Raw genomic sequence first — 26353 nt, 5'->3', positions numbered from 1 at the left:
GGGTCAAAACGCAACCAAAATGCTCTTGGACTGCATTTTTGTTGCTTTCCGCATGCTTTTTGACAAGCAAAACACAGGTCTCTCTCTGTAGATGTCAGTCAATCTTCCTCTGTGTGTCGGTCCCTTTCTCTGTCACTTGGTCGCTCTGTCTTTCTCTCTGTCCGTCGGTCGGTCTCTCCCCCTCTCTTATACTCACCGATCACTGGCACGGCGCTACACGGCTGTCACAAAGCTCTGGCGGCTTTTCCTCTTTTGAAAATGCTGGGCGCTCATAATTCCATCTCGTATTCCCTGCTTTCCCCGCCCACCGGCACCTATGATTGGTTGTAGTCAGATACGCCCCCACGCTGAGTGACAGCTGTCCCACTGCAACCAATCACAGCCGCTGGTGGGCGGGTCTATATCGTGCAGTAAAATAAATAAATGATTAAAAAAAAAAACGACGTGCAGTCCCCCCCCTAATTTTGATACCAGCCAGGGTAAAGCCACACGGCTGAAGGCTGGTATTCTCAGGATGGGGAGCTCCACGTTATGGGGAAGCCCCAAGCCTAACAATATCAGCCAGCAGCCGCCCTGAATTGCCGCATCCATTAAATGCGACAGTCCCGGGACTCTACCCGGCTCATCCCGAATTGCCCTGGTACGGTGGTAATCGTGGTAATAAGGAGTTAATGGCAGCCCATAGCTGCCACTAAGTCCTAGGTTAATCATGGCAGGCGTCTCCCAGAGATACCTTCCATGATTAACCTGTAACCCCTTCTCATGTACAGCACCATGGAATTAATGATGCTCAATAAATAATATAATAAGTTAAAGAAAAATAACACCCGAAAAAATAATTTCTTTGGAATAAAAGACAAAAAACACCCTCTTTCACCACTTTATTAATCCCCAAATACTCCTCCAGGTCCGACGTAATCCACACGAGGTCCCGCGACGCATCCAGCTCTGCTACATGAAGCGGACAGGAGCGGCCGTAGAACACCGCCGCTCTGTCAGCTCCACGCCGCAACTGAAGTGAGCCACACCATCAGCGATGACGTCACTCAGGTTACCCGCGGCTACCGCTCTCAGGTGGAAGATTCCAGCTGTGGCCATGGGTAACCTGAGTGACGGCACCGCTGATAGGGCTGCTCACATCAGTCACTCAAAGGATTAGCAGTCACCGGTGAGTCCTTCACAGGTGACTGCTAATCAGGACGCGACACAAAGACATAGCAAGGAGATGACAATGAAGTCGGGTGAAGTTCATCTGTGTTCATTCTCATCGCGCGACTGTCTGTGGGCATGTAACAGCTGAATTGCTGGGGGAATGCACTGTCGAAAATACATACAAAAAGCATGCGTTTTGGATGCCTTTTTTTTTTTTTTTTTTTTTTTTACAAACGCAATGTTAAAATTTGTCCAGTCTGCCAGAGGGTGCATTCTTTTCCGCACTGCACAGAACGCAACGTCCGCACATACCGTTATACCAGTGCACAGAAATTGTGCCTAACTGGAAAACAAACATTGAGGAGGATAAAGTTGTAGATAATACCTTTTGTACTCTAGGAATGTATTTATTTCTTCATAAATCACAGGCCTGCTGCTAGCCAGCACTTAGGTATAGTTATGCTCAAAGGTTCACATGTCCCAACAGATTTTTTTTTTTTTCTTATTTTGCCTTTTTTCAGAGAATATGAATGATAACAACAAACTTTTTCCACTCATGGTTAGTGGTTGGATGAAGCCATTTATTATCAAACTACTGTGTTTTCTTATTTTAAATCATAATGACAACCAAAAACATCCAAATGACCCTGATCAAAAGTTCACATACTCGAGTTCTTAATACCGTGTATTGCCCCCTCGAACATCAATGACCGTTTTAAGTCTTTTGTGGTAGTTGTGGATGAGGCTCTTTATTTTCTTAGATGGTAAAGCTGCCCCTTCTTCTTGGCAAAAAGCCTGCAGTTCCTGGTCTTTCTTGCATGAACTGCGCGCTTGAGTTCTCCTCAGAGTGGCTCAATGTTATTGAGGTCGGGAGACTGAGGTGGCCACTCCAGAACCTTCACTGTGTTTTGCTGTAGCCAATGACAGGTCAACTTGGTCTTGTGTTTTGGATCGTTGTTATGTTGGAACGTCTAAGTATGTCACATGTGCAGCTTCTGGACTGAGTGTAAATTTGCCGATAACGTGCTGCATTAATCTTTCCTTCAACTTTAACAAAGTTTCCTGTTCCTTTGTAGCTCTCACATCCCCCCCACATCAGCGATCCACCACCGTGCTTTACAGTAGGAATTGTTCCTTTCATCATAGGCCTTGTTGACACCTATCCAAATGTTATGTTTATGGTTGTGGCCAAAAAGTTTTGATTTTTGTCTCATCACTTCAAAATTACCTTATTCCAGAAGTTTGGAGGCTTGTCACTTTACTGCTTTTCGTATTGTAGACGAGATACTTTGTGGCAGTATTGCAGTAATGGCTTTCTTCCGGCGACTCGACCGTGCAACCCATTTTTTTTCAAGTGCCTCCTTATTGTTCATCTTGAAGCAGCCGCACCGCTAGTTTTCAGTGAGTCCTGTATTTCAGCTGGTGTTATTTGTGGGATTTTCTTTGCATCTCAAACAATTTTCCTGGCAGTTGTAGCCAAAAGTTTTGTTGGTCTACCTGATCGAAGTTTGTTTTTTACAAAGCCCCAGATTTTCCATTTGTTAATAACATTGCTAATTGGCATTATCAATTCTTTGGAAATCTTTTTGTATCCCTTTCCTGTTTTATACAGTTAAACTGTTTTCCCGTAGATGCGTTAATAATTCTTTTACTTTCCCCATGACTCACAATCCAGCAATGTCAGTGGCTGGATGAAAGATGGAAGACTCAGTCTGGATCCCAGAAACTCTCTCAGCTTTTATGCACACACATTGATTACAAGCAAACAAGTCACAGGTGATGATGTTACCTTTATCAGCCATTCAAACCCATTTTTGTCAACTTTTGTGCATGTTATCAGGTCAAAATCACCAGAGTATGCCATCTTTTGATCGGGGTCATTTGGATATTTTTGGTTGTCATTATGATTTTAAAAAGAGAAAGTTTAACTTTGGCTTCACCCAACCACTTACCATGAGTGGGGGAAAAAAGATTGTGTAATCATTCATATCTATATATATAATTGCCTTATTCTGTCTGTCTGTCTTGCTCCAAATTTGTGCCCTTACCGTGACATGTCCTTACGGTGACAAACAGCGGATTGGCCGCTGGGCTCGCCATGGCCCCGCACGGATTGGCCGCTCGGCTTCACGGATTCACCATGGCCCCGCCCCCCGCACGGATTGGCCGCTCGGCCTCACGGATTGGCCGCCCGCCTCGGCTCCTCCCCCCGCACGGATTGACCGCTCTCCTCGGCTCCGCCCCCGCACGGATTGGCCGCTCGCCCAGGCTCCGCCCCCCACACGGAATGGCCTCTCGCCCCGAGGTGAGCGCATCAAGGTCCTGCAGCGGCGGAACACACACACACGCACTCACATAAGAACAGACACACACGCACACACATCCACATCAGTTCACTCTCACACATCAGATCACATCCACACACTCACAACATATATCGCTTGCTTCGCAGCGGCGATACTGTGCAGTGACCTTCCAGGACCTGCCGGAGGATCACATGGCCGGAAGCATGTGGTATCTCCGGATGTTGTGATTGTGTGAGCGCGTATGTGCGATATCGTCAGTGTGTGTGTGTGTGTGTATGCGATCGGATGTGTGTGAGTGTGTGTATGCGATCGGATCTGTGAGTGTCGGCAGAGGAGCACGGCGTGCTGGGGGAGGCTGGGAGGAGAGAGGCCGATGCTGGGGTAGGCTGGGAGGAGAGAGGCTGATGCTGGGGGAGGCTGGGAGGAGAGAGGCTGATGATGGGGGAGGCTGGGAGGAGAGAGGCTGATGCTGGGGGAGACTGGGAGGGGGAGGCTGATGCTGGGGGAGGCTGGGAGGGGAAGGCTGATGCTGGGGGAGGCTGGGAGGAGGGAGGCTGGGAGGAGAGAGGCTGATGCTGGGGGAGGCTGAGAGAAGAGAGGCTGATGCTGGGGGAGGCTGAGGCTGGGGTAGGCTGGGAGGAGAGAGGCTGATGCTGGGAGGAGAGAGGCTGATGCTGGGAGGAGAGAGGCTGATGCTGGTGCAGCATGGGGGATGGAGCACGATGGGGAGTGCGCAGCATAGGGGGATGGAGCACGATGGGGAGTGCGCAGCATGGGGGATGGAGCACGTTTGGGATTGCGCAGCATGGGGATGGAGCACGATGGGGAGTACGCAGCATTGGGGATGGAGCACAATGGGGAGTGGGGATGGAGCACGATGGGGGGTGCGCAGCATGGGGGATGGAGCAGGATGGGGGGTGCACAGCATGGGGGATGGAGCACAATGGGGGGTGCGCAGCATGGGGGATGGAGCACAATGGGGGGTGCGCAGCATGGGGGATGGAGCACGATGGGGGGTGCACACCTTCCCCCAAAACATACACACACACACACTACCACACACGCACTGCACAACACACCACACACACACTAAGAACCACAAACACTGCCCTACACAGACACCCACACACAGAGAACGCTGCACACACACAACACCCAACACACAAACATCGCGGCACACACAAATATACGCACATACCGCACAACACACACATTGCACAAAACATACCTCCCCCCAAAACACACACACACACCCCACACCCACACAAACCGCGCAACACACACAAACTTTACAGACATACAGCGCTCCACAAATAACGACACACAACGCAACACACAAACACCGCTTTCACCCCCTGCCACACCCAGACAACACCCAGAACATGTAGAGCCCCTACACAAACACTTGGTAACTACAGACAACAATATATATATATATATATATATATAATATATATATATAATCAAAAATCATACATTAACTACACAATACGTAAATTCTAGAATACCCGATGCGTAGAATTGGGCCACCTTCTAGTTGTCTGATAAAAGGCCAAGAAAGCCAAAAATCTGCCAGGGTATGTAAACTTTTGAGCACAACTGTATGTGTTGATATACCTCTTGTCATTGAGACACAGGTCTCAATAGCGTTACTTCAGTCTGCAGTCCATGCTGACATGTCACTAGAAAAGGCTGCAGTTAGAATTGTTATAGTTGCAATTTTATCTCATTCTCAGAGAACCCCTTTAAATTCACATTATTAAGCTGATAGGAATTCTTTATCTCAACTTGATGTTATACTCATTTTTCCAATATGATGTTGTTTTTGCAGTTAATTGCTATTGCTACTGGAGGACGTATTGTACCACGATTCTGTGAGCTCACTCCTGAGAAACTTGGCTTTGCTGGGATAGTTCGGGAAATTTCTTTTGGAACAACAAAGGACCGAATGTTAGTGATAGAGCAATGCAAAAACTCAAGGGCTGTAACAATTTTCATCAGAGGGGGGAATAAAATGGTAAGTAACTTAAATTCTCTAGTGCTGCAAAACCCAATGGCCATAAAACTAGTTCCTACAATCTAGCCTTTTTTATAAGAACCTCTTCACAACCTTGCACTTGCATTTTTTTTCCCCCATTTCAGCGCTTTATTTTTTTCCTTCCCTACTTCCAAGAATCATACTTTTTTTTTCTTTTTTTCTCTTCTCAATATGATGGCCTATTTGTACATAAGGTAAGTGATGGAGCTTATCAGGAAAAGCAGACTGCATTTCTAATTAGAGATATTTGCCAATATTATTATTACACCCGCTACATATTGAGATAGTATCTTTGAGATGGGAATACCTCTTTAAAGCTGCAATCATCCAATCACTTATACTATACAGAGCAGTACATTAGCACTACTTTTGTATAACAGAAATCACAATCTTCTGTGAATGCTGGCTCACAGCCGGCATTCACAGGAAAAGCATGATGGCAGACAAGGGTTAATCAGCTTACCCCTGACTGTCATGGCAATCCATTGGTGCCCTGCAATGACATCACTGAAGCACAGATGGGAGCAGGAAATGTCGCACTCCCTGCCCCACATGTTAAAATCCACTATCAGAGGTTGACAGTGTTGTTTATCTGGCTTGGAGCCACGGGCGGGTCTCAAATTCATCCGCGGCTATTACAGGTACATGTCGATTGATCAGATCAGCCAGCATGTGCAGGGAGAGATTTGGGCTCAGCATGCAAGCCCGCATCAAATCAAGGAGCATATGACATGTCAGTACGTCCTAGATTGTGAAAAGGTTAAAATATCCCTAATGGTTTGACTTTTCCAGAGTAGGCAATATAGTAGAAGACAGACAATCTAGAAAACGAGAAAGTACACTGAATTTAAATGGACTGATAACATAAAATTATAAAAAAAAATCATTTCAAATATTAAACCCTTGCGTACCAGACTGCTGATTGACTTATATATGTGCTACTTTGCAGTCCCGTTTTAAAATGTCACTACCACTACATAGTATAGTAGCGACTATGGCAGTGTTGAGACCGCTTCATATTCAGCTACAGGCCTCATAGATAAGTGTTTAAATGTTGTAATTCACACATACCCCAAACCCAGCAAAAGCCTTTCATGACCTTATGGGGGGCACAATTTTTGAAATGGGAAAAAATAAAAAGTGAAATTCCAAATAAGCTGCTGCCAAGCCAAGTAGCTGTTTTCTCGGGGGGGAAAAGGTATCAGATATATAAATATAATTGTTATAGAATAGAGCGCAAAATTTAAAATATATCTTGATTTGGCCTTTTGTAGTCATGAAAAATCTAAAAAAAGATAGCAAAGGTGGAAAATAGCCTAGTCTTGAACTAGTTAGAATATATATTCACTAGCCTACAAAAAAATTGCATTTTACTCTGTTAGCTGACTCAACAGGTCAATATTGCTACTCAGTTGGCCAATAATGAACAAATTATTCCCCTGATTTTTACAAATTCTGTAATAATGCATTTTTTTATACAACACTGGTGCAGCATTTCTAAATCTGAAATGGGATGTAAACCTAGATTTCAACATAAAGAGATTATGTATATTATGATTGTCATTGTTTACATAATTTCCTTTAATCATTCACACAGAAATGCCATCTGCAAAACTGCCAGTCCAGTAAAAAGGTTCTCTTCATTTACTTCCAAAAGAACGAATTAAGCCTCTTTCACACACACTTTTTTTTTTTTCCATCAGTCACAATCCATTGCATTTTGAAAACTGATCCAGCGCTGGATCCGTTGATCCGTTTTTTGGGTTTTTTTGCATTGACTTGTCGATAAGACGGATGGCCTCACGTTTCATCCGTCGTGAGGCCATCGGACGAAGACTGTCCACAGTAATGTTTTTTGTTTGTGTTGAAAACACGGACAGCGACGGAATCGTTGCCGTTAGTAGTTTTAGAATGGAGGCCTAGAGGCGCAAGATCCGTCAAATGACGGATCCGTTTTTTTAACAGCGCATGCTCAGATGTGTAAATTTCCTGCTGGTCAGGAAGTCTCTCTTTCTCTGTTCTCTCTGTGTCTTTCTCTCTCCCTCCCTTCCTCCCTCCTTCCCTCTCTCACATTTGGCATGAAAAAAATGGTACGACGGATGCGTTTTTTTACAGGATCCATTGCATCACTTTTACCATAATCTGCAACAAATCCGTCGCATCAATCACAAACCAGATTGTGACTAATGGAAAAAAACTGATGTATGTAATCTATTTGATAAATGAAGAGAAAACGAGCAGCACATCCAAGGAATAACATAATGGAATCTTCTTTATTGCATGGCCAAACTGGATAAAAATCTTTGCACTGAATAAGGTTCACATGAAAGCAATTAATTAGTGTGTTTCCGATGCAACAATAACGCCCTTACTCAGCCTAAATCAGAGTCATAGGAGAGCATAAGAACAAAGACTGACAAATCACATATAAGTATGAAATAAACCTGACTTCAAGTATATATCTGCAAAAACTTCAATACATTGAGTACATTTTGTTATACAATTATGGAACAGTAATGTTTGTATCTCAACATTATTACTTCTATAAAGAGAGCAATAAATATTAATGAAAACTGAAAGGATGAAATTGTATTAATAGAAATAAAAATATGTTGACTTTTTTGTCATAAGATATATTATAATCCTCGTGAAAAACAGATTGTTAATGTTGATATGATCAAAAAGTGGATCAAAAATGAAAACATTTAGTTGATGTATCACATAAATAAAACTACAGTATGCTTTATATAATACCTTTTATAACCATCTTGTGCGCTCCATTGTTGTCCCATCAATTCATATTACTGTGTTTCCGTGAAAATAAGCTCTACCCTGAAAATAAGCCCTAGCAGGAGTTATCAGCATTTTCGGCGTAAGGCTTAAATGTAAGCCCTACTCCGAAAATAAGTCCTAGTTGCGGTTCAATAATGAAGTGTCCATGCAGCTAAAAATGTTAAAAAATACTGCAGGACACTTCATTATGGATAGCGGACACCCCACAATCAAAATCATCATACGCGAAACTGCAGGACCTGCAGCGGAACACACATATCAGATCACATACACATATTAGATCACGCGCACACATTCACCACATCCAGCGATATTGATTTGCTTCTCGCCAGCATAAGGACTTGGGACGCAGTGAAGTAGAACGCAAGGACTTGCGGATGGAACGCATAGAGGACCTGCAGCTGGAGCACAGCGATGCTTTCCAACCGCAGGTCCTGTATGCGTTCCACCTGAAAGTACTTGCGCTGCACTACACTGCGTCCCACAATTCTCTGGCGGCCGGAAGCAATTGCTATCGCTGGATGTGGTGAGGGTGTGTGTGTGTGCTCGATCTGATGTGTGTGTGTGTCTGCTGAAAGCAGGGGAGCATACCTGCTGGGAACGTCTGCCGAAGATTGCAGGAGGACCTGGGATCCACGTAGACGCCAATGTATGGGAAGAGGGAGCTGCATTTTTTTGAGTAGTAAACTCACGCCCCCCCCCCCCCCCCAAACAGTGTTTCCCTGAGAATAAGCTCTACCAAAAATAAGTCCTAGTTCTTTTTTATCTCTCTAAGACTGTCTTATTTTTGTGCAAACGCGGTACTATCTACTTAGATCTATAGTATCTGCTCTGGATGTCTTTCAAAATGAAGTCTAATGTGAGTTAAACAGTAAACCTAAAATGTTGCCCAAAAACGAAGGAACACTGGGCACTATTTTTTTCTTATCTGAGTGAACGATTACACTCCATAAACCACCAGTAAAGATATATTTTGCTGTTTTGTTCCACCTGTTCAGGTATTCAGCATGAGCCTGAGTATGGGTCTACTATCCGGGGTGCACTACAGAGCTGCAAAGCCGTGAATTCCAAAAATAAAGAAAACCTGAAATGTTGCACCAACAATTATGATCACAATAATCTGACAAAGTAAAATCAGTGCTATTAAAAATTTTAAGTTATCAAAACCTTATGATGCACAATTTGCAAATCAGATTTAGCAGACACTGATGAACTCCACTTTATTTCAGAAACAAGTGTTCAATATTCTGGATAATGTGACATATCAGAAATTCGTCTGATTCTACAGTACATTTTAGATCTATTGTTTGTAATATTCTGGAGCAAGGCCGAAAATTGTGTGCTTTTGTTAGTAGTTCTGTTAAACCAAACTAATTTGAAATACTAAAAACTCAAAGATGTTTTCTTTGTCTTTATGTTTCGTCATCTCAGGCATAATGTCTCTCAAGGAGAGACTGGCTCAACAGCCATCTTTAGCCCTTAGCAAGCAGAATTTGTTTCCTAAAAGAAAATACATCAGTCTTGAAAGCCATGGAAGGGTTCATATGGGTTCCCCAGTGATCCCCACAAAGCTTCTCATAAGACAAAACAATCACTGATCTCGGGGAGACCAGCCAGAGAAAACACTGCCGACAGCCAGCGAGGGCGCTCAAGCCAGTGAAATCCTAAGAACATTGCCCCCTGGGAAATATGCAAATCAAAAAGGTTTGTGGAGTCTCTGTTAGGAGTCTCAACACAGAAGCCAGCCAGATATCCCTCCGGGAAGGGCCCAGTCAAGGGGTGACTCTTTAGGAGACCACCATATTAAGTGGCCCTTTTAGTCAATATCCAACTTTTTGACAAGTTTAAAGATATGACAAGGGAAATACCAAGGCCAGGTATCCATCTACAGACAGCCGTTTCGGGGTATTGCCCCTCATCAGTGTGGAGTAGGATTCTGGCCGGGTGGGAGCAATGCCTAGTAGACCAACAAGACAAAACAATCACTGATCTCGGGGAGACCAGCCAGAGAAAACACTGCCGGCAGCCAGCGAGGGTGCTCAAGCCAGTGAAATCCTAGGTACATTGCCCCCTGGGAAAGCTTCTCATAAGCCAGATCAGTTACCCACACTTTGCACTGACGAGGGGCAATCACCCCGAAACACCGTGTCTGCAAATTGGGATTCTGATCTGGCGTATATCCTTGGTCATATGAAAAGGCTTGTTAAAAAGCCACTAGTGACTTTTAGGATTGCTACCGTATATACTGGCGTATAAGACGACTTTTTACCCCCTTAAAATAATGGCTACAGTGGGGGGTCGTCTTATACGCCGGATATACGGGGGGGGGGGTTGTGTATGTACACTGCAGCGTCCAGGGGAGGTGGGGGCAGCAGCTCTGGAGCACAGGGGAACGCTGCGGTCTGCAGCCTTTGATCTCCTGCACCCGCTCATATAATATGCACAGCTGCTGTCCATCTCCAATGGTGCTGAAATCGCACGCAGTGAGGGGCTGGTGGAGCAGTGCATATTATATGAGCCTGCGTCCCAGTGTGATCGTACATGCCCTCCCCTGTGTTAGATTTGGCCCCCAGGCTGCTGCTCATTCTAAAATAAAAAATCTTTACTTACCCTCTTCAGCGTTTCTCCCCGTGTCCCTGCTTCCACTGTGATCAGGCAGGCAGAGATCTCAGGCTGCTGTGCCGATCACATGACCGCACTGACAACCAGGAAGTAAGGAACAGAAGCACGGAGCCAGACAGGAGGGAGCTCAGCGCTGGAGGATGTAAGGAAAGAGGGTTTTATTTTACTATGGGCAGCAGCCTAGGGGCCATATCTGACACAGGGGGACTTGTGCAATCTATAGGGGCCATGGGCAGCACTATGGGGGCGATATCTGACACAGGGGGACTTGTGCAATCTATAGGGGCCATGGGCAGCACTATGGGGGCCATATCTGACACAGGGGGACTTGTGCGATCTATATAGGGGCCATGGGCAGCACTATGGGGGAGATATCTAACACAGGGGGACTTGTGCCCATTATGGGCCCCGGTGAGCTGCTTCTAACCCCCCAGATGTATGCCCTGCCAATCCCCCCCCGCCGATGCCGCGGGTGCTGTACCCGCCGAGCCGCGGGTGCAGGCCCCACAGAGCAGCAGAGTTGTGTGTATTTGTCTGTATGTAGCAGAGTTGTATGTGTTTGTCTGTATGTAGCAGAGTTGTATGTGTTTGTATGTAGCAGAGTTGTGTGTGTTTGCATGTAGCAGAGTTGTATGTGTTTGTCTGCATGTAGCAGAGTTGTATGTGTTTGTCTGTATGTAGCAGAGTTGTATGTGTTTGTCTGTATGTAGCAGAGTTGTATGTGTTTGTCTGTATGTAGCAGAGTTGTATGTGTTTGTATGTAGCAGAGTTGTATGTGTTTGTCTGTAGCAGAGTTGTGTGTGTGTGTTTGTCTGTATGTAGCAGAGTTGTGTGTGTGTGTTTGTCTGTATGTAGCAGAGTTGTGTGTGTTTGTCTGTATGTAGCAGAGTTGTGTGTGTTTGTCTGTTTGTAGCAGAGTTGTGTGTGTTTGTCTGTTTGTAGCAGAGTTGTGTGTGTCTGTTTGTAGCAGAGTGTAGTACCATTGTTTCAGTCCAGTTGTGGCTTTATACAGCAGGGAGGAGCATTCCTTGCTGTACTAAGTGAACATTGGAGCGATTGATCTGTCAATGGCCCTTTAAAAACATATTGTACGGCTCTCGCGGAATTAAAATTAACATGTTGCAATCAAAGCAGACTTTTTTTCATTTGGGAGCGGGGTAGTCTTATACAGTGAGTATATCCCAAATTCTATATTTTTAGGGCAGAAGTTGGGGGTCGTCTTATACGCCCAGTCGTCTTATACGCCGGCATATACGGTACTTCCAATAGGTGGCTCTAGAGTTTGTCTCCTGTCCTGGAGAGACTATTTGTAAACCTGTAATCATTTATCCTTCATGACCAGGCAGTTGTTGCCCTTGAATATTATTTGGACAAAGTTCATTCATGTGCACTCTTAAGGCCCAGTCACACTAAACAACTTACCAGCGATCCCAACAACGATCCAACCTGATAAGGATCGCTGGTAAGTTGCTAGGAGGTTGCTGGTGAGATGTCACACTGCGACGCTCCAGCGATCCCACCAGCAACCTGACCTGGCAGGGATCGCTGGAGCGTGGCTACACGAGTTGCTGGTGAGCTCACCAGCAACCAGTGTCCCAGCTCCCAGCCAGCAGCGCCACGTGGAAGATGCTGCGCTTGGTAACTAAGGTAAATATCGGGTAACCAACCCGATATTTACCTTGGTTACCAGTGCACGCAGCTACACGTGCAGAGAGCAGGGAGCAGCGCACACCGCTTAGCGCTGGCTCCCTGCTCTCCTAGTTACAGCACACATCGGGTTAATTACCCGATGTGTGCTGCAGCTACATGTGCACAGAGCAGGGAGCAGCACACACTGCTTAGCGCTGACTCCCTGCTCTCCTAGTTACAGCACACATTGGGTTAATTACCCGATGTGTGCTGTAGCTACATGTGCAAGAAAGGAGCCGGCACTGACAGTGAGAGCGGAGGAGGCTGGTAACGAAGGTAAATATTGGGTAACCAAGGACAGGGCTTCTTGGTTACCCGAGGTTTACCGTGGTTACCTGTGTCCGCAGAAGCCGGCTCCTGCTGCCTGCACATTTAGTTGTTGCTGTCTCGCTGTCACACACAGCGATCTGTGCTTCACAGCGGGACAGCAACAACTAAAAAATGGCCCAGGACATTCAGCAACAACCAACGACCTCACAGCAGGGGCCAGGTTGTTGCTGGATGTCACACTAAGCAACATCACTAGCAACATCGCTGTTACGTCACAAAAGTTGTTCGTTAGCAGCGATGTTGCTAGCGATGTTGCTTAGTGTGACGGGGCCTTTACAGCACTCTAGTAATGAGCATAATGGAAGTCATTGGGAAACTTGCGCATTCTTCTGACAGACCCTCCAGGAGTTCTGGGGGGGAGGGCTAGAGATCATTGAAATGGATGGAAACACTGTTGACATTTAATGGGAACAGCTTCACAAGTTGCTGCTGAAAACAATGTTGGCAGAGTATCTTTAACCAACTAACGAGAAAGCAAAATACAAAACAGATGATAAAATAGATTTTAATGGCCACAATGTCAGGAAATGTTCTTTCTTGTATGTTTCTAAGGCAAATTTAACTAGCGAAAAGAACGGCCTGCTCCACCCCTTTTGGCTATATTCACACTAAGGGTATGTGTGCACTTTGAGTATTTGGTTGCAGACATTTCTGCACCATTTTTGCATCTCTTGGCATAAAAACCGCAGCGCAAAAACACAGGGATTTTTTTTTTCCTTGTTTCTGCTTTTTTGCATGCAACTTTTATTGATTTCAATTGTGAAAAATGCTGAAAGAATTGATGTCCTGAATATTACTTTCAGCACCAAATCAGTTAGGAAAGAAAAAAACGCATGTGCAAGTTTCTCGTCCACTTCACTGGCATAAGGATTTGCTTGCAGCTTTGCGACCAAACTGCATTAAAAAAATCGCACTTTGTTTTAGGCTGTGTGAACATGCTATTTTGGTTGCAGAAATTTCTTCATCAAATCTGCATCTTATGGCTGAAAAAAAACTCCGTTTTTGCTGCTTTCTCTGTGCATTTTGGATGAGTTTTTTTGCATGCGTTTTTTCAATGCATTTTCTATGCATTCTGGATTGGAAAAAAACGCTGCAAAAACGATGAAAGTGGCCTAGGCTATTGCGTTTTTTTCGGGCTATACGGCGCCGCTCAGCATTCTCATCGTTCTACGTTTTTTGTCTCTTCTGCAGGGTTAAAGACCCTGCTTCAGAGAGAACTCTCGCCCCAGGGTTGCCTGAGGGCACGAGACGCCAGGCCCTATCCCCCTCCGGCCCCATGGTACCACCCCAGGGGTTGATTGGGGACCGAGATTATTTGTTTTAAGGGTACACACTCCCCGTCGACCCCCATGGTACCGTCCCAGGGGGTGTTTCTGGTGGAGGTGAAGAGGAATCCCTAAGGATGTCAGACTGTGACAGCGCAGGAGCGCTCGCATCAAGGGGTCCTCTGTCACCAGGCCTCCCCCAGCGTTCACCTGATACCCTGGGCCCAGGCTGAGGTTCTGGCACTGCAGCGCAGGAGCGCTGCGCAGTCTCCATCAAGGCCCCTCGGATGCCTCAACACTTACTAGGGGCCGCAGCAATCATGGAGGGGACTTATGGATCCGAGCGACGCGCGTGGACGCAGGTGAGAGCTGTTCCGCGCCCAGCGCTGCGCTCCCGGCGGCCGCCGATCATTAATTTAGTCCCCGGCTTCGGGCCTAACTCGGGCCGGAGCGCTCCGCCCCCCGTTTGCGCGCGCGCCCCCTCTGGCCCGCCCTTTGCATATTCTGCCCAGAGACAGCCACCTGATCGGCCACACGCCCCCTCCAGCAGTAAAAAAACAAAAAGAGGCAAAAGCCCGCGTTTTTTCTCTTACCAACGCCTCACCTCCGCACAGGCAGGCCGGTGAGCAACAGCATCTTTTCTCTGCGGCTACCCCAGCTACTCTGAGGCCCCTGCTGACCCGGGAAGGACACAGGCCAGGGTGAGTGCTGCTCCTCATTAGGACCAGCGACACTTTGTACTTTTTTGTTTTTTTCTTCCAATTTTCTCCTGTCTCCTCCCTAGTGTCCCTAGTAGGAGCCCTGAGCAGCCATGCCTAACTCGAAGTCGTTCCGATCCAAATAGGCCACCTTCATAATGCATTTTGCGTGCTCGTCCTGCAACAAAAAATTCTCCCAAGGCCAGGCGACCTCCCTCTGCGCAGCTTGCACTCCCGATCCGCAGCCCACGCAGATTGCCCCAGACGCCGCCAGCCCCCCCGTCTATGCCGCTACTGCAGCAGTACAGGACGCATCGGGCCCCAATGCGCTCCCTCCCCCGGAGTGGCTGACTTCGCTCTCCCAGTCGGTGGATTCTCTGTCAAGAGCGTCCCTGACCATCGCGCAAGCTTTGCAGTCGCTCCCTACGCTCAGCCATGCCACACAGGTCCAGCCGCCGCAGGACGACAGTTGTGCTGACCCTGACCTGGCTGCTGGAGCGCGGAAGCGAACCCGTACGGTCTCTTCTTCCAATTCCTCCCAGAGGTCTCTCTCCCCTCCAAAGCTCGAGCTCCACTCGTCTCCGGGACCATCCGATCTCTCCGGATAAGAGTCGGATGCAGCCTCACTGCTGGACTCGGACCAGGCAGCTGATGTCAGGCGTATGGTGGACAGCCTGGTCGACGCAGTGAATAAGACGCTGAAGCTCCAGCCGGACTCTGCCACCTCCCAGAGCTCACAGGTATCTTTCAAACGTGTTAAGCGTGTCCACAGGTCTTTCTGCGATCATCCGGAATTCGCTGAGATCCTACGCAAGCACAGACAGCAACCGGACAAGACGTTCAACAACGGTAAGTCGATTGACTTACACTATCCCTTCCCCGAGGATCTTAGGAAGGAATGGGCAGGCTCACCGGTTGTCGACCCCCCCCCCCCCGGTCTCCCATCTGTCCTCGCATACGGTTCTATCTCTGCCACAGGGGACATCGCTCTGTGACGCCACGGACCGAAACATTGAGAGATTCGCCCATTCGGCTTTCGAGGCAGCAGGCGCTGCCCTGTCGCCGGCTTTCGCCGCCGTCTGGGTAGCGAAGACCATGGTGACATGGGCCGACACCCTCCACAGAGGCCTTCGCTCACAGGATGGCGATCCCGAGCTCGTCAACATGGCGGCGCAGATTGTCCTAGCGGGTGAGTATATCATTAACGCATCTCTGGCGTCTGCCAACTGCGCAGCACAAGCGGCCAGCAACACGGTGGCAATCCTGCGGGCGGTCTGGCTCAGAGCCTGGAATGCAGACGCAGCTTCAAAGAAATCTCTTACCGCCCTCCCATTTGCAGGAGGCCGACTGTTCGGGGACAGGCTCGATCAGATCATCGCCGAGGCTACGGGAGGAAAGAGCACTTCCCTTCCCCAGCTGAGGCCAAGACGTATCCCGCGCCGCCAGCCGACCTCAGGTTTTCGTCCTTTTCGCAGCTTCAGTTCCACTACACAGCCTAGGAGGAACAGATCCCCCCACAGAGAAACAGGAAGAACCCGTCCTTCAAAACAAATCCGTCCTGGCGTCCTAGATCACGCCAGCCAGCCAAACAAGCATCTAGATCTCAGCGATACTCCTCCAAATGACTCGTGGTCTTCGCGCGTCAGCGCGGACCAGGTGGGGGGGCGCCTTTCTCTTTTCCAACACGTCTGGCTGCCCTTGATCACAGACGCTTGGGTCAGAGAAATTCTAGTCTCTGGATACAAGATAGCGTTCTCGTCAATGCCCCAAGTCGGTTTTTCCTTTCCCATCCTCCCGAGTCAGACGCGCGAGCTCGCCCTTTTCTTCACGCCATCGAAACTCTTCGCCGCTCAGGGGTCGTGGTGCCGGTCCCAGACTCGGAACGGTTCAGGGGAGTCTACTCAAACCTCTTCGTTGTCCCCAAAAAGGACGGCACTGTGCGTCCCGTTCTCGACTTCAAGGTACTCAACAGGTACGTCAGACCCAGAAAATTTCGCATGGAGTCCCTCCGATCGGTCATTGCCTCCATGGAGGTCGGCGAATTCCTCGCCTCTCTGGACATACAGGATGCATATCTGCACATCCCGATTGCACATCAACACCAGAAATTCCTGCGTTTTCCCGTGGCACACGATCATTATCAGTTTACTGCCCTACCTTTCGGTCTTGCGTCTGCGCCCCGAGTATTCACGAAAGTCATGGCTGCTGCCATGTCGATCCTGCACTCCAGAGGAGTTCTGGTGATTCCATACCTGGACGACTTGCTGATCAAGGGGTCCTCTTTCAACGACTGCCGTCTAAGTGTCCAGGTTACCATCGATACTCTGTCCCGGCTCGGTTGGATCATCAATCGGAAGAAGTCCTCTCTGACCCCGGCCCGCCGGATCATATTCCTCGGCATGGAGTTCGATACCATCCAAGGACGTGTGTCCCTTCCACAGGAAAAGATTGCCTCCCTCCAGAGGGATGTCCAGACCCTCCACCGCTCCAGAGCGGTGTCCATACGATTCGGTATGAGGGCCCTAGGTCGGATGGTGGCGGCAATAGAGGCGGTCCCGTTCGCCCGCTTTAATCTTCGTCCCCTTCAGCTATTTCTGCTGCACAATTGGGACAAGTCGCTATTCACCCTGGATCGCAAGATAAATTTGTCCCCGGAAGTCCGCCGCTCTCTGCTCTGGTGGACCAACAGCCTAAATCTCTCCAAAGGAATGTCATTCGTACCGGTATACTGGCAGACAGTCACCACCGATGCCAGCCTTCTGGGCTGGGGAGCGGTGTTCCATCATCACATGGCTCACGGACAGTGGTCCTCCCGGGAAAGCCGACTCCCGATCAACGTTTTGGAGATCAGAGCGGTCTTTCGAGCCCTGCAAGCTTTTCAGCGCTTTATACAGGGATCTCCAATCAGAATACAGTCGGACAACGCCACGGCGGGGGCATACATCAATCACCAGGGCGGCACGAGGAGCGTCATGGCAATGAGAGAGGTGAAGAAGATCATACAGTTGACAGTCGCACAACTCCAGGATCTCCGCGGTACATATCCCCGGCGTGGAAAATTGGGCGGCCGACTATCTCAACCAGACAGGGTCTGGCGTCGGGCGAATGGTCTCTCAACAGAGACGTTTTCGGACAGATCTGCCTCTGGCCTCGTGGTTCAACAATCAAGTCCCACAGTTCATATCTCGCTCCCACGACAAGCAGGCGCTAGGAGTCGACGCCCTTATTCTTCCGTGGAATCACTTCAGACTACCGTTCATCTTAACGACGCTGCCACTGACCCCTAGAGTCCTCAAGAAAATCAAGGCAGATGGCATTACGGTGATTCTCATCGCCCCAGAATGGCCCAGGCGAGCATGGTTCGCAGAACTCGCACAGCTCGTCGCGGACACCCCATGGCGGCTTCCGGATCGGCCGGACCTGCTGTCTCAAGGTCCGCTCTTCCATCAGAATTCAGGGGTTCTCAATTTGACGGCATGGCTCTTGAATCCTGGCTGTTAGCCCAGTCAGGATTTGCTCCAGGAGTGATTCAGACTATGATTAGGGCTCGAAAGCCTTCATCTTCGAAGATCTTCTACCGCACCTGGAAGGCCTTTTTTCAGTGGTGCGAGGTCAACGGAAATCTCTCCCCGCTAGTTCTGTCACTACCGACGCTTCTAGCGTTCCTTCAGGCAGGGTTGCAAGCGGGTCTCTCGCTGTCAACCATCAAGGGGCAGGTTTCGGCTTTGTCTGTTCTTTTCCAACGAAATCTAGCATCACGTCCGCAGGTCAAGACGTTCATCCAAGGTGTCGCTCATCTGAATCCGCCCTATCGGGCTCCGCTAGAACCTTGGGATCTCAATCTGGTTTTAGGATCCCTCCAACTGGCTCCATTTGAACCACTCAAAGAATCTTCAGTCTCACACTTATCCTGGAAAGTGATTTTTTTGGTGGCGGTCACTTCAATCAGGAGAACGTCTGAACTGGCAGCTCTTTCGTGCCGTTCACCTTTTCTTCTTTTTCACCAGGACAAGGTTGTCCTGCGTCCGTCTCTGGATTTCCTGCCGAAGGTAGTGTCTCCTTTTCACCCGAATGAGGATATCGTGCTTCCATCTTTTTGTCCGGCACCCACTCGTTCCTTGGAAAGGTCACTACACACTCTGGACTTAGTACGAGCGCTCAGGATTTACGTCTCGAGAACTGCGCCTTTCCGCAAATCAGACAACCTGTTCGTCCTGCCTTCTGGTCCCAAGAAGGGCATGCCGACATCTAAGGCTACCATTGCCAGATGGATCAGGTCAGCCATTTCGGAGTCCTACCGAATCAGGGACAAGTCCCCTCCGAGAGGAGTAAGAGCCCATTCCACCCGTGCACTTGAGGCGTCTTGTGCAATCAGACACCAGGCTTCAGCCGAGCAAGTCTGCAAAGCCACAACGTGGTCCAGTCTTCATACCTTCACCAGGTTTTACAAGGTTCACACCCAGGCATCAGCAGATGCCTGCCTTGGGAGAAAGGTGTTGCAGACGGCCGTCTCACACCTCTAAAAAGGTAGTAAACATGTGTACAGAGCGTTCCTACGGAATTTGTGCTTCGTTTTCGATCTGTAGGACGGCTTATGTACCCACCCAGGGACTGCTTTTGGACGTCCCATGGTCCTGTGTCCCCCAATGAAAGCGATAGAGAAAGAAGGATTTTTGTGTACTCACCGTAAAATCTCTTTCTCTGAGTCTTCATTGGGGGACACAGCACCCACCATGTTTGGATTGTGAGGTCTTCATTTACCGGATGTTTCCCGATGTTGTTTGCGGGTCACCTTTGTTTCCATCCGGCTATTATATATTTTTCTCGTGTATTACATTGTTTAGTTATGGTTGTTCAGGTCTCTCCTACTACTGCTTTTGCACAAAACTGGCATAGTACCGCCTCCGGCTCGGGGTGTACACTGCCAGGGAGGAGCTAACTTTTTATGTTCACTTAGTGTCAGCCTCCTAGTCACAGCAGCATACACCATGGTCCTGTGTCCCCCAATGAAGACTCAGAGAAAGAGATTTTACGGTGAGTACACAAAAATCCTTTTTTTAAAAAAAATCAAAAAAATCGGATTTGTTTTTATTTAAATTGGATTTTTTTGATTTAAATCGGATTTTTTTCAATAAACTGCTTTTTGAGGAAAATATTTTACCATCCAAAGGTTCTTCCATCATGAGATAAAGCTGAGTTGTTTAAAGGGAACCTGTCATGAGAAATGTCCCCTAAAACCTCACAGATTCCCCCTCTGCAGCTCCTGGGCTGCATTCTATAAAGGTCCCTGTTATGATTGTGCCCACTTTCTGACCGAAAAAAAGTGTTTATAAAGTTGTACCTTTTTTGCTTCTGATTCTGTAAATCTGTCACGGGGGCGGGCAGCCTGATGGCCGTTATTCTGGCCCCTGGTCCTGTATGCCGCCCCCATCGCTGATTAGAATACTTCTGGACGCCGCCCCCTGCTCCATCCATCGCCGCGCATGCCCAGTGCCCATCTCTCGGGGATGAGCACTGTGCCTAGCGTCACCGCTGGTGACGTGCACGCAGGGTTAAGATTATGGGCGGTGCTGTGATGTTTATTCCTAAGCAACCGCCCATAATCGCGGGGCCGCGCTTTCCCCCTCGGCCTGCTTCGTTCTGCGCAAGCGCGCTGCTGCTGACCCCCACGTCACCTCCTTCCCATCTTGCCCCGAGGCAGGAAATAGATGGGAGGAGCGCGGCCCCGCGATTATGGGCGGTTGCTTAGGAATAAACATCACAGCACCGCCCATAATCTTAACCCTGCGTGCACGTCACCAGCGGTGACGCTAGGCACAGTGCTCATCCCCGAGAGATGGGCACTGGGCATGCGCGGCGATGGATGGAGCAGGGGGCGGCGTCCAGAAGTATTCTAATCAGCGATGGGGGCGGCATACAGGACCAGGGGGCAGAATAACGGCCATCAGGCTGCCCGCCCCGTGACAGATTTACAGAATCAGAAGCAAAAAAGGTACAACTTTATAAACACTTTTTTTCGGTCAGAAAGTGGGCACAATCATAACAGGGACCTTTATAGAATGCAGCCCAGGAGCTGCAGAGGGGGAATCTGTGAGGTTTTAGGGGACATTTCTCATGACAGGTTCCCTTTAACTCTGTAGAATAAAGGCTGTATATGTGTAACATTCACAATGCCATGCTCTTCCAGAGGTTTCTGTAGGATTAGTGGGCAGTTTCTCTCCTATATTATCACAGACGCTCGCTTTACTTACGCAGTTCTCAAAACGGAATTTGACTCCGCAGAGGTCCCAGCCTCTTCTTCACGGCAAAAATATTACAACATGAACAGAGTTGAGAAAAAGACCTTAATCCTATTGTTCTACAAACCTATGAATACAGAATCAACCCCTTCAGTGCCAAGTCCAAGAAGTTAGACAATATGTTTGATTGTTTGGAGTGGAATAGATCTGCACAACACAAGAAGAATGTGAATCTAAGTGTGAGGAGGAGGAAGGGCAAGCAGACAAGAAAATGAAAGTGAAACTTTGAGCACAATACTGCAGCATAGCCACAGACAGACAAGTCTGGATCTGTTTGTGTGTACGATCTGAGGTTTATTACATTCTTTCCTTATAATGGCAGCAAGGCCGTAAAAGAGACCCAGTTTGGGAATATTTTAATGAAGCTCCTTCGCCTATCGGTAAGGCAGGCATGCGTGCAAAATGCAAACGATGCAACAAAGAGATGCAAGGCCTGGTGGCGCGAATGAGGCAACATCATGAGAAGTGCGGTGATGAAGATGACCAAAGAAACACTTCTGAACAGGCAGGATCTTCAGGATGGTAAACATTTTTATTGAATCCTATTTCTAAAGACTGAACTGTCATGTGTGAGAAAAATTATATTTCTTACTATTACTGCATGTTACTGTCATTTGGTACAGTTATGAAGAAAAATAAATATTCCTTTTGGGGCAGGGGCAGTGATGTGTTGTGTACAATAAGCAGAAATTGTATAATAAACAATAAAATAACAGCATTGACTTTTTTTGTTTAGGGGAATTCATGGATTCTGGAAACTATCCACCTCCAAGATCACCATCACCCTGTTCTACAGTTTCAGAGTTATCCATCCAGGATTGTGCTTTATTAGCAGCAGCATCATCATCAGACACCCACAGCCACATATCACCATCACCCAAAAGGAAGAAAAAACCTTTACCTCCTGGAACCACCATAGATAGGTTTGTGATAAGAACTAGCAGATTAGAAAAAGAGTTGATTGATGAAAAAATTGCCCAGTTTATTTATGCAACGAACTCTTCTTTCCGTCTGACTGAGAACCCACATTTCATTAATATGGTTGTATGGAACCAAGCTAACGCTCCCACAAGATGTTAGATGGAACTCTGTGGTGGACTGTTTTGAGCAGTATATCAAAAACTGGCCTATTCTGATGACACTTTGTGAAGAAAATCGAGATAAAATAGATGGCACTGTCACGGCCAAAATCCTCAACATTGGGCTTAAGAGAAATGTTGAACATATGCTGAGCTTCCTGAAACCAATCTCTCAAGCTTTAAACAAAATACAGAAAAATAGCTGCTTTATTGCGGATGCTGTTGAAATTTGGAAGGGACTGAGTGAACACTTAAAAACAGAACTACACATGGACAGAATTAAATTACAAGCAGTAAACAAACGAATGGGACAAGCACTGACTCCAGCTCATTTTTTGGCAAATATTGTCAATATCCAATATCAGGGTCAAAACCTAAGTGCTGAGGAAGAGGAGTTGGCTATGACATGGGTATCCAGCAATCATCCATCTTTAATGCCAACTATAATAAACTTCAGAGCTAAGGGAGAACCATTCAAGAAATATATGTTTGCTGAAGATATTTTAAGGAAGGTCACACCAGTAAACTGGTGGAAGTCACTTAAGCGCTTGGATTTAGAGACTGTTCAAGTAATGATTTCACTTTTAACAGCAGTAGCTTCTTCTGCAGGCGTTGAAAGAATATTCTCTTCCTTTGGACTCATTCATTATAAATTGAGAAATCGGTTGGGACCCAATAAAGCAGGAAAGCTTTGTTTTTTTTTTTCCAGATTATGAATAAGAACAAAGAAGAAGATGATGATGATGAAGATGACGACAAGTGAGCTACAGAGGACAGCAGAGACAGTAGTATTTAAGTTTTTCATGTGTCGGCTGGGCTGACAGTCTAAGTTTCTTAAAATATATATATATATATATTTTGTTTAGCCAAATTAGTTAACAAACATGGGTGTTTGTTTAAGCAAATAACTTATGCTGTAATGTTATTGTTTCAGTTGAATAAATGTATTTAAATTGTTATTAAGGTCAGGAATATATATAGCACTATATAATAAACTATGTAAGTGGCAGAAGACAGTTTTCAACAAAAACATACTAAATAACATTTGTGCAGTCTATGAATTTGTTGTAGGAAATAGAATTGCTTCCATCAGATCCTCCTTCATGGATGACCTCAAATCTGGCCTAATAATTTTAAGGCTAGAGAACAACCTCTCTACACTAACTTGGGTTGGAGGCAAAGCCGTAACCACAGGGGCAACATCTCTAAAAAATTTCCGGGTATAAAGGAATGGCCTCATGCACAGTTTTAATGAACAGTTGAATTTTTCTATTTCTTTAAGAGCAAGTGAAAAATTTTACTGAAATCTGGTCAATCTGCTGCTATAGGAGACTGAGTGAAATCTTTTTCCTTGTGGCAACACTTTGCTGCTCCATGTCATCCAAATACTTGTCAAAGTTAAACTCCTCATCTGATGAGGATGAAGATATGGCAGCAGTAGCACTATCAGGCTCCAATACCTCTTCCGCCTGGCAGTCCTGTAGCCACTCATCCTAACTGCTACCTCACTCAAAGCTTCGTTTCCTATAGTAAGCTGTTGATCATCAAGCAGTATGCGATGACTTGGGTCCATATAAACAAATGCCAGAGGAATTTTATTTTCCAATAGCTGTGTCTCTCTACGTTTCATTAAAGCAGAAATGCCATCTGCGATTAAACCTTCTCTTTGGGACAGGCAAAATAGCAAGTTCTTCCACTCCCTTATGAAAATGCCAGGAGTTAAATCCTCCGCTTGTAATTTTTTAGTCATAGTAAATAAGTGATTAAGCAATTCCTTCAATTCAGCCACCTGTGTCCATTGACCTTCATTTAATGTTACTTGAGGGTTCACCATATCTATAAGAAATTATTTGAGTTCAAGCAATCGCTCAGTCATTAAATAAGTGCTGCCTCAGAGTGGCTTGATCAACAATTGCTCCTTTCCCAGCACGTCTCTTCAAGATGGAATCAATTTTAGGGGTTCTGGCGGCAATAACAAACGTCTTCACTTTTCCAATCAGATTTCCAGTATATCCGCCCAGTTTCACACATCTGGCTTTTCGCTGGTTTGGCGGATGCGGTGCACGCCAGTACAGTACGATACAGTACAGTGGCAGCGCCGCAACTTCTGGGTCACATTCTCTGGTCACATGACAGCATGTGACCGGCGTTTGTCGCGCTGCCACTGTACTGTATACACTGTACTGGAGTGCGCTGCATCCGCCAAACTGGCGAAAGTCCCTCTTGCAGACTATCTTATTGCCAGATGCAGCATGTACACAACACAGCGTATGTGATGAATAGGAAAGTGTTTTGAAGCAGCTTCAACAATATCTAATCCTAAAGTATCATTTTGCTGTTCTTCTGTTGTAATATCTGTTTGTTCCTCAGTTACATGAACAGCACTGTGGCCTACCATCTCACACATACTAAATCCTAAATTTTCTTCTAGCTGTTGTTCATTACTCTCATTCATCAGTTTAATTGTACTTATGTTTGAAGCATTGTTCATTACAATAACAAGAACCTGTTCTTTTTTGAGTTTGTAATCTTGCAGAACTTTTTCCACTAAGGCCTGGAGAAACGGGCCGGTGTGATGAGCTTTACTATCTTTTACTGCCAGTGTCTTGCTAACAATTTCTTTCTTGTTACAAACATATCGAACATTGATGGCAAAATAATTCAGTGAAATGCAGTGACTCTGGGCATCCCAGCAAAGGCCAATGGGTTTCAAGATGGAACATTCAGACACAGCGTTTTGTAAGGATCCTCACAAAGAATGAGCATGTCAGTTTGTGTGGCCTTTTTCTAATCTGCTTTTACTATTGAAAGCCTTATTCATGAGCTCAAAAACCTTTCAGGTGATGCGGTTTTTTAAAAAGTGGATCTGCTTTTGCAGCTGACAAACGTATCCTCAAAGCACGCAGCAAAAACTGTGTGTGAATGTAGCCTTAGATCAGGAATAGAACAGTCATTTATAGGACATTTAATAACTTACCCAAATTCCTATGAAAAAATATTCAGCACATTCTGCATTGCACTACTGTCCCCAATTTATTATATATTTTAGGAGTCTGTGCATTTTATACCGTCTTCTCCAAAATGAGCTCCGACTCCACGACTCCGACTCAGACTCCACAGCGCTGCCACATAACCCTCCATACAGAAAAATGTGCCTCACATAGCCCTCCATGCGGAATAATTTGCCCCACATAGCGCTCCAAACATAATGTGCGCCACATAACCCTCCAAACAGAATAATGAGTCCCACATAGCCCTCCATACAGAAAAATGTGCTCCACATAGCCCTCTATACAGAATTATGGGCCCTACATAGCCATCCGTATAGAATAGGCTTGTGGACCAAATAAAATTGACCTGCGTACCAAATTTGTCCCATGGGCCAGACTGTGACATATGTGATATGTATTTTTTTTTATAGTGCTCATGCAGCAAGCACGGTTTCACCTGCCTATCTTGACCTGTGCATGCGCCTTCAGCAGCATGTCAACTTCCCCTTCCCTTACTGAACAGCCAGCACATATTAAATTACAGAGGCAGCTAACAGCAGTATTAATAGGTAAACTGCTAAGGATCTACGGTCTGTGAGAGACTTAGCCAAAATGAGACACACGTGATGTTATAAAACACAATAAGAAATAAGGTTCCGAGGGACAGCCTCTGCTATCAAGTTGTGGAAATCCTCCGTGTCCTAAACGCCAACATTTGCAAGGAAAGCAGATTGGAGATGTAGTGGTTTATTTTTTTGGCCTGCAGGTGGGTAGCAGCGTGTATGAGGTTTTCTAAGGCAAGAACAATAAAGTATTCACTATATGTGTCAGTAGTGTTGCATTGCCTTTAGTGCAAGACTGTGTGGGATACACATACAAATTGTTAATATGACATGTCAAGGAATGGAAATCTTTCACATGCAGAAGTATCAAAAATGCACCACAATACAGATGTTATGTCCTTTAAATATCCTGGTATCCTTCTAGCAGAGGCGTATCTAGGGGGGGGCCTGCCAGGGCATCTTCTCCGGACGCTCCTCTCAGGGGGGCGCTGTCTGGCTTGCTGCAACACTTGGAGAGTCTCCCTGGCGG

At 46.7% G+C, this 26353-nt stretch overlaps 1 protein-coding gene across 2 annotated transcripts in view; it reads left to right on the top strand.

Moving 5' to 3' along the window:
• CCT5 (chaperonin containing TCP1 subunit 5) overlaps positions 1 to 26353 on the top strand; it is a 422120-nt gene that overhangs the window by 281065 nt on the left and 114702 nt on the right. For both annotated transcript variants that reach the window (XM_075331906.1, XM_075331907.1), the window contains exon 8: positions 5290 to 5475. In XM_075331906.1, coding sequence (XP_075188021.1) covers positions 5290 to 5475 — 186 coding nt within the window. The remainder of the gene's footprint in view (positions 1 to 5289; positions 5476 to 26353) is intronic.

Source organism: Anomaloglossus baeobatrachus, unplaced genomic scaffold (genome assembly GCF_048569485.1).
Source record: "Anomaloglossus baeobatrachus isolate aAnoBae1 unplaced genomic scaffold, aAnoBae1.hap1 Scaffold_103, whole genome shotgun sequence".
Taxonomy (NCBI): domain Eukaryota; kingdom Metazoa; phylum Chordata; class Amphibia; order Anura; family Aromobatidae; genus Anomaloglossus; species Anomaloglossus baeobatrachus.
The sequence above is the reverse complement of the archived record's forward strand: the minus strand, read 5'-3'. Positions and strand labels throughout refer to the sequence as shown.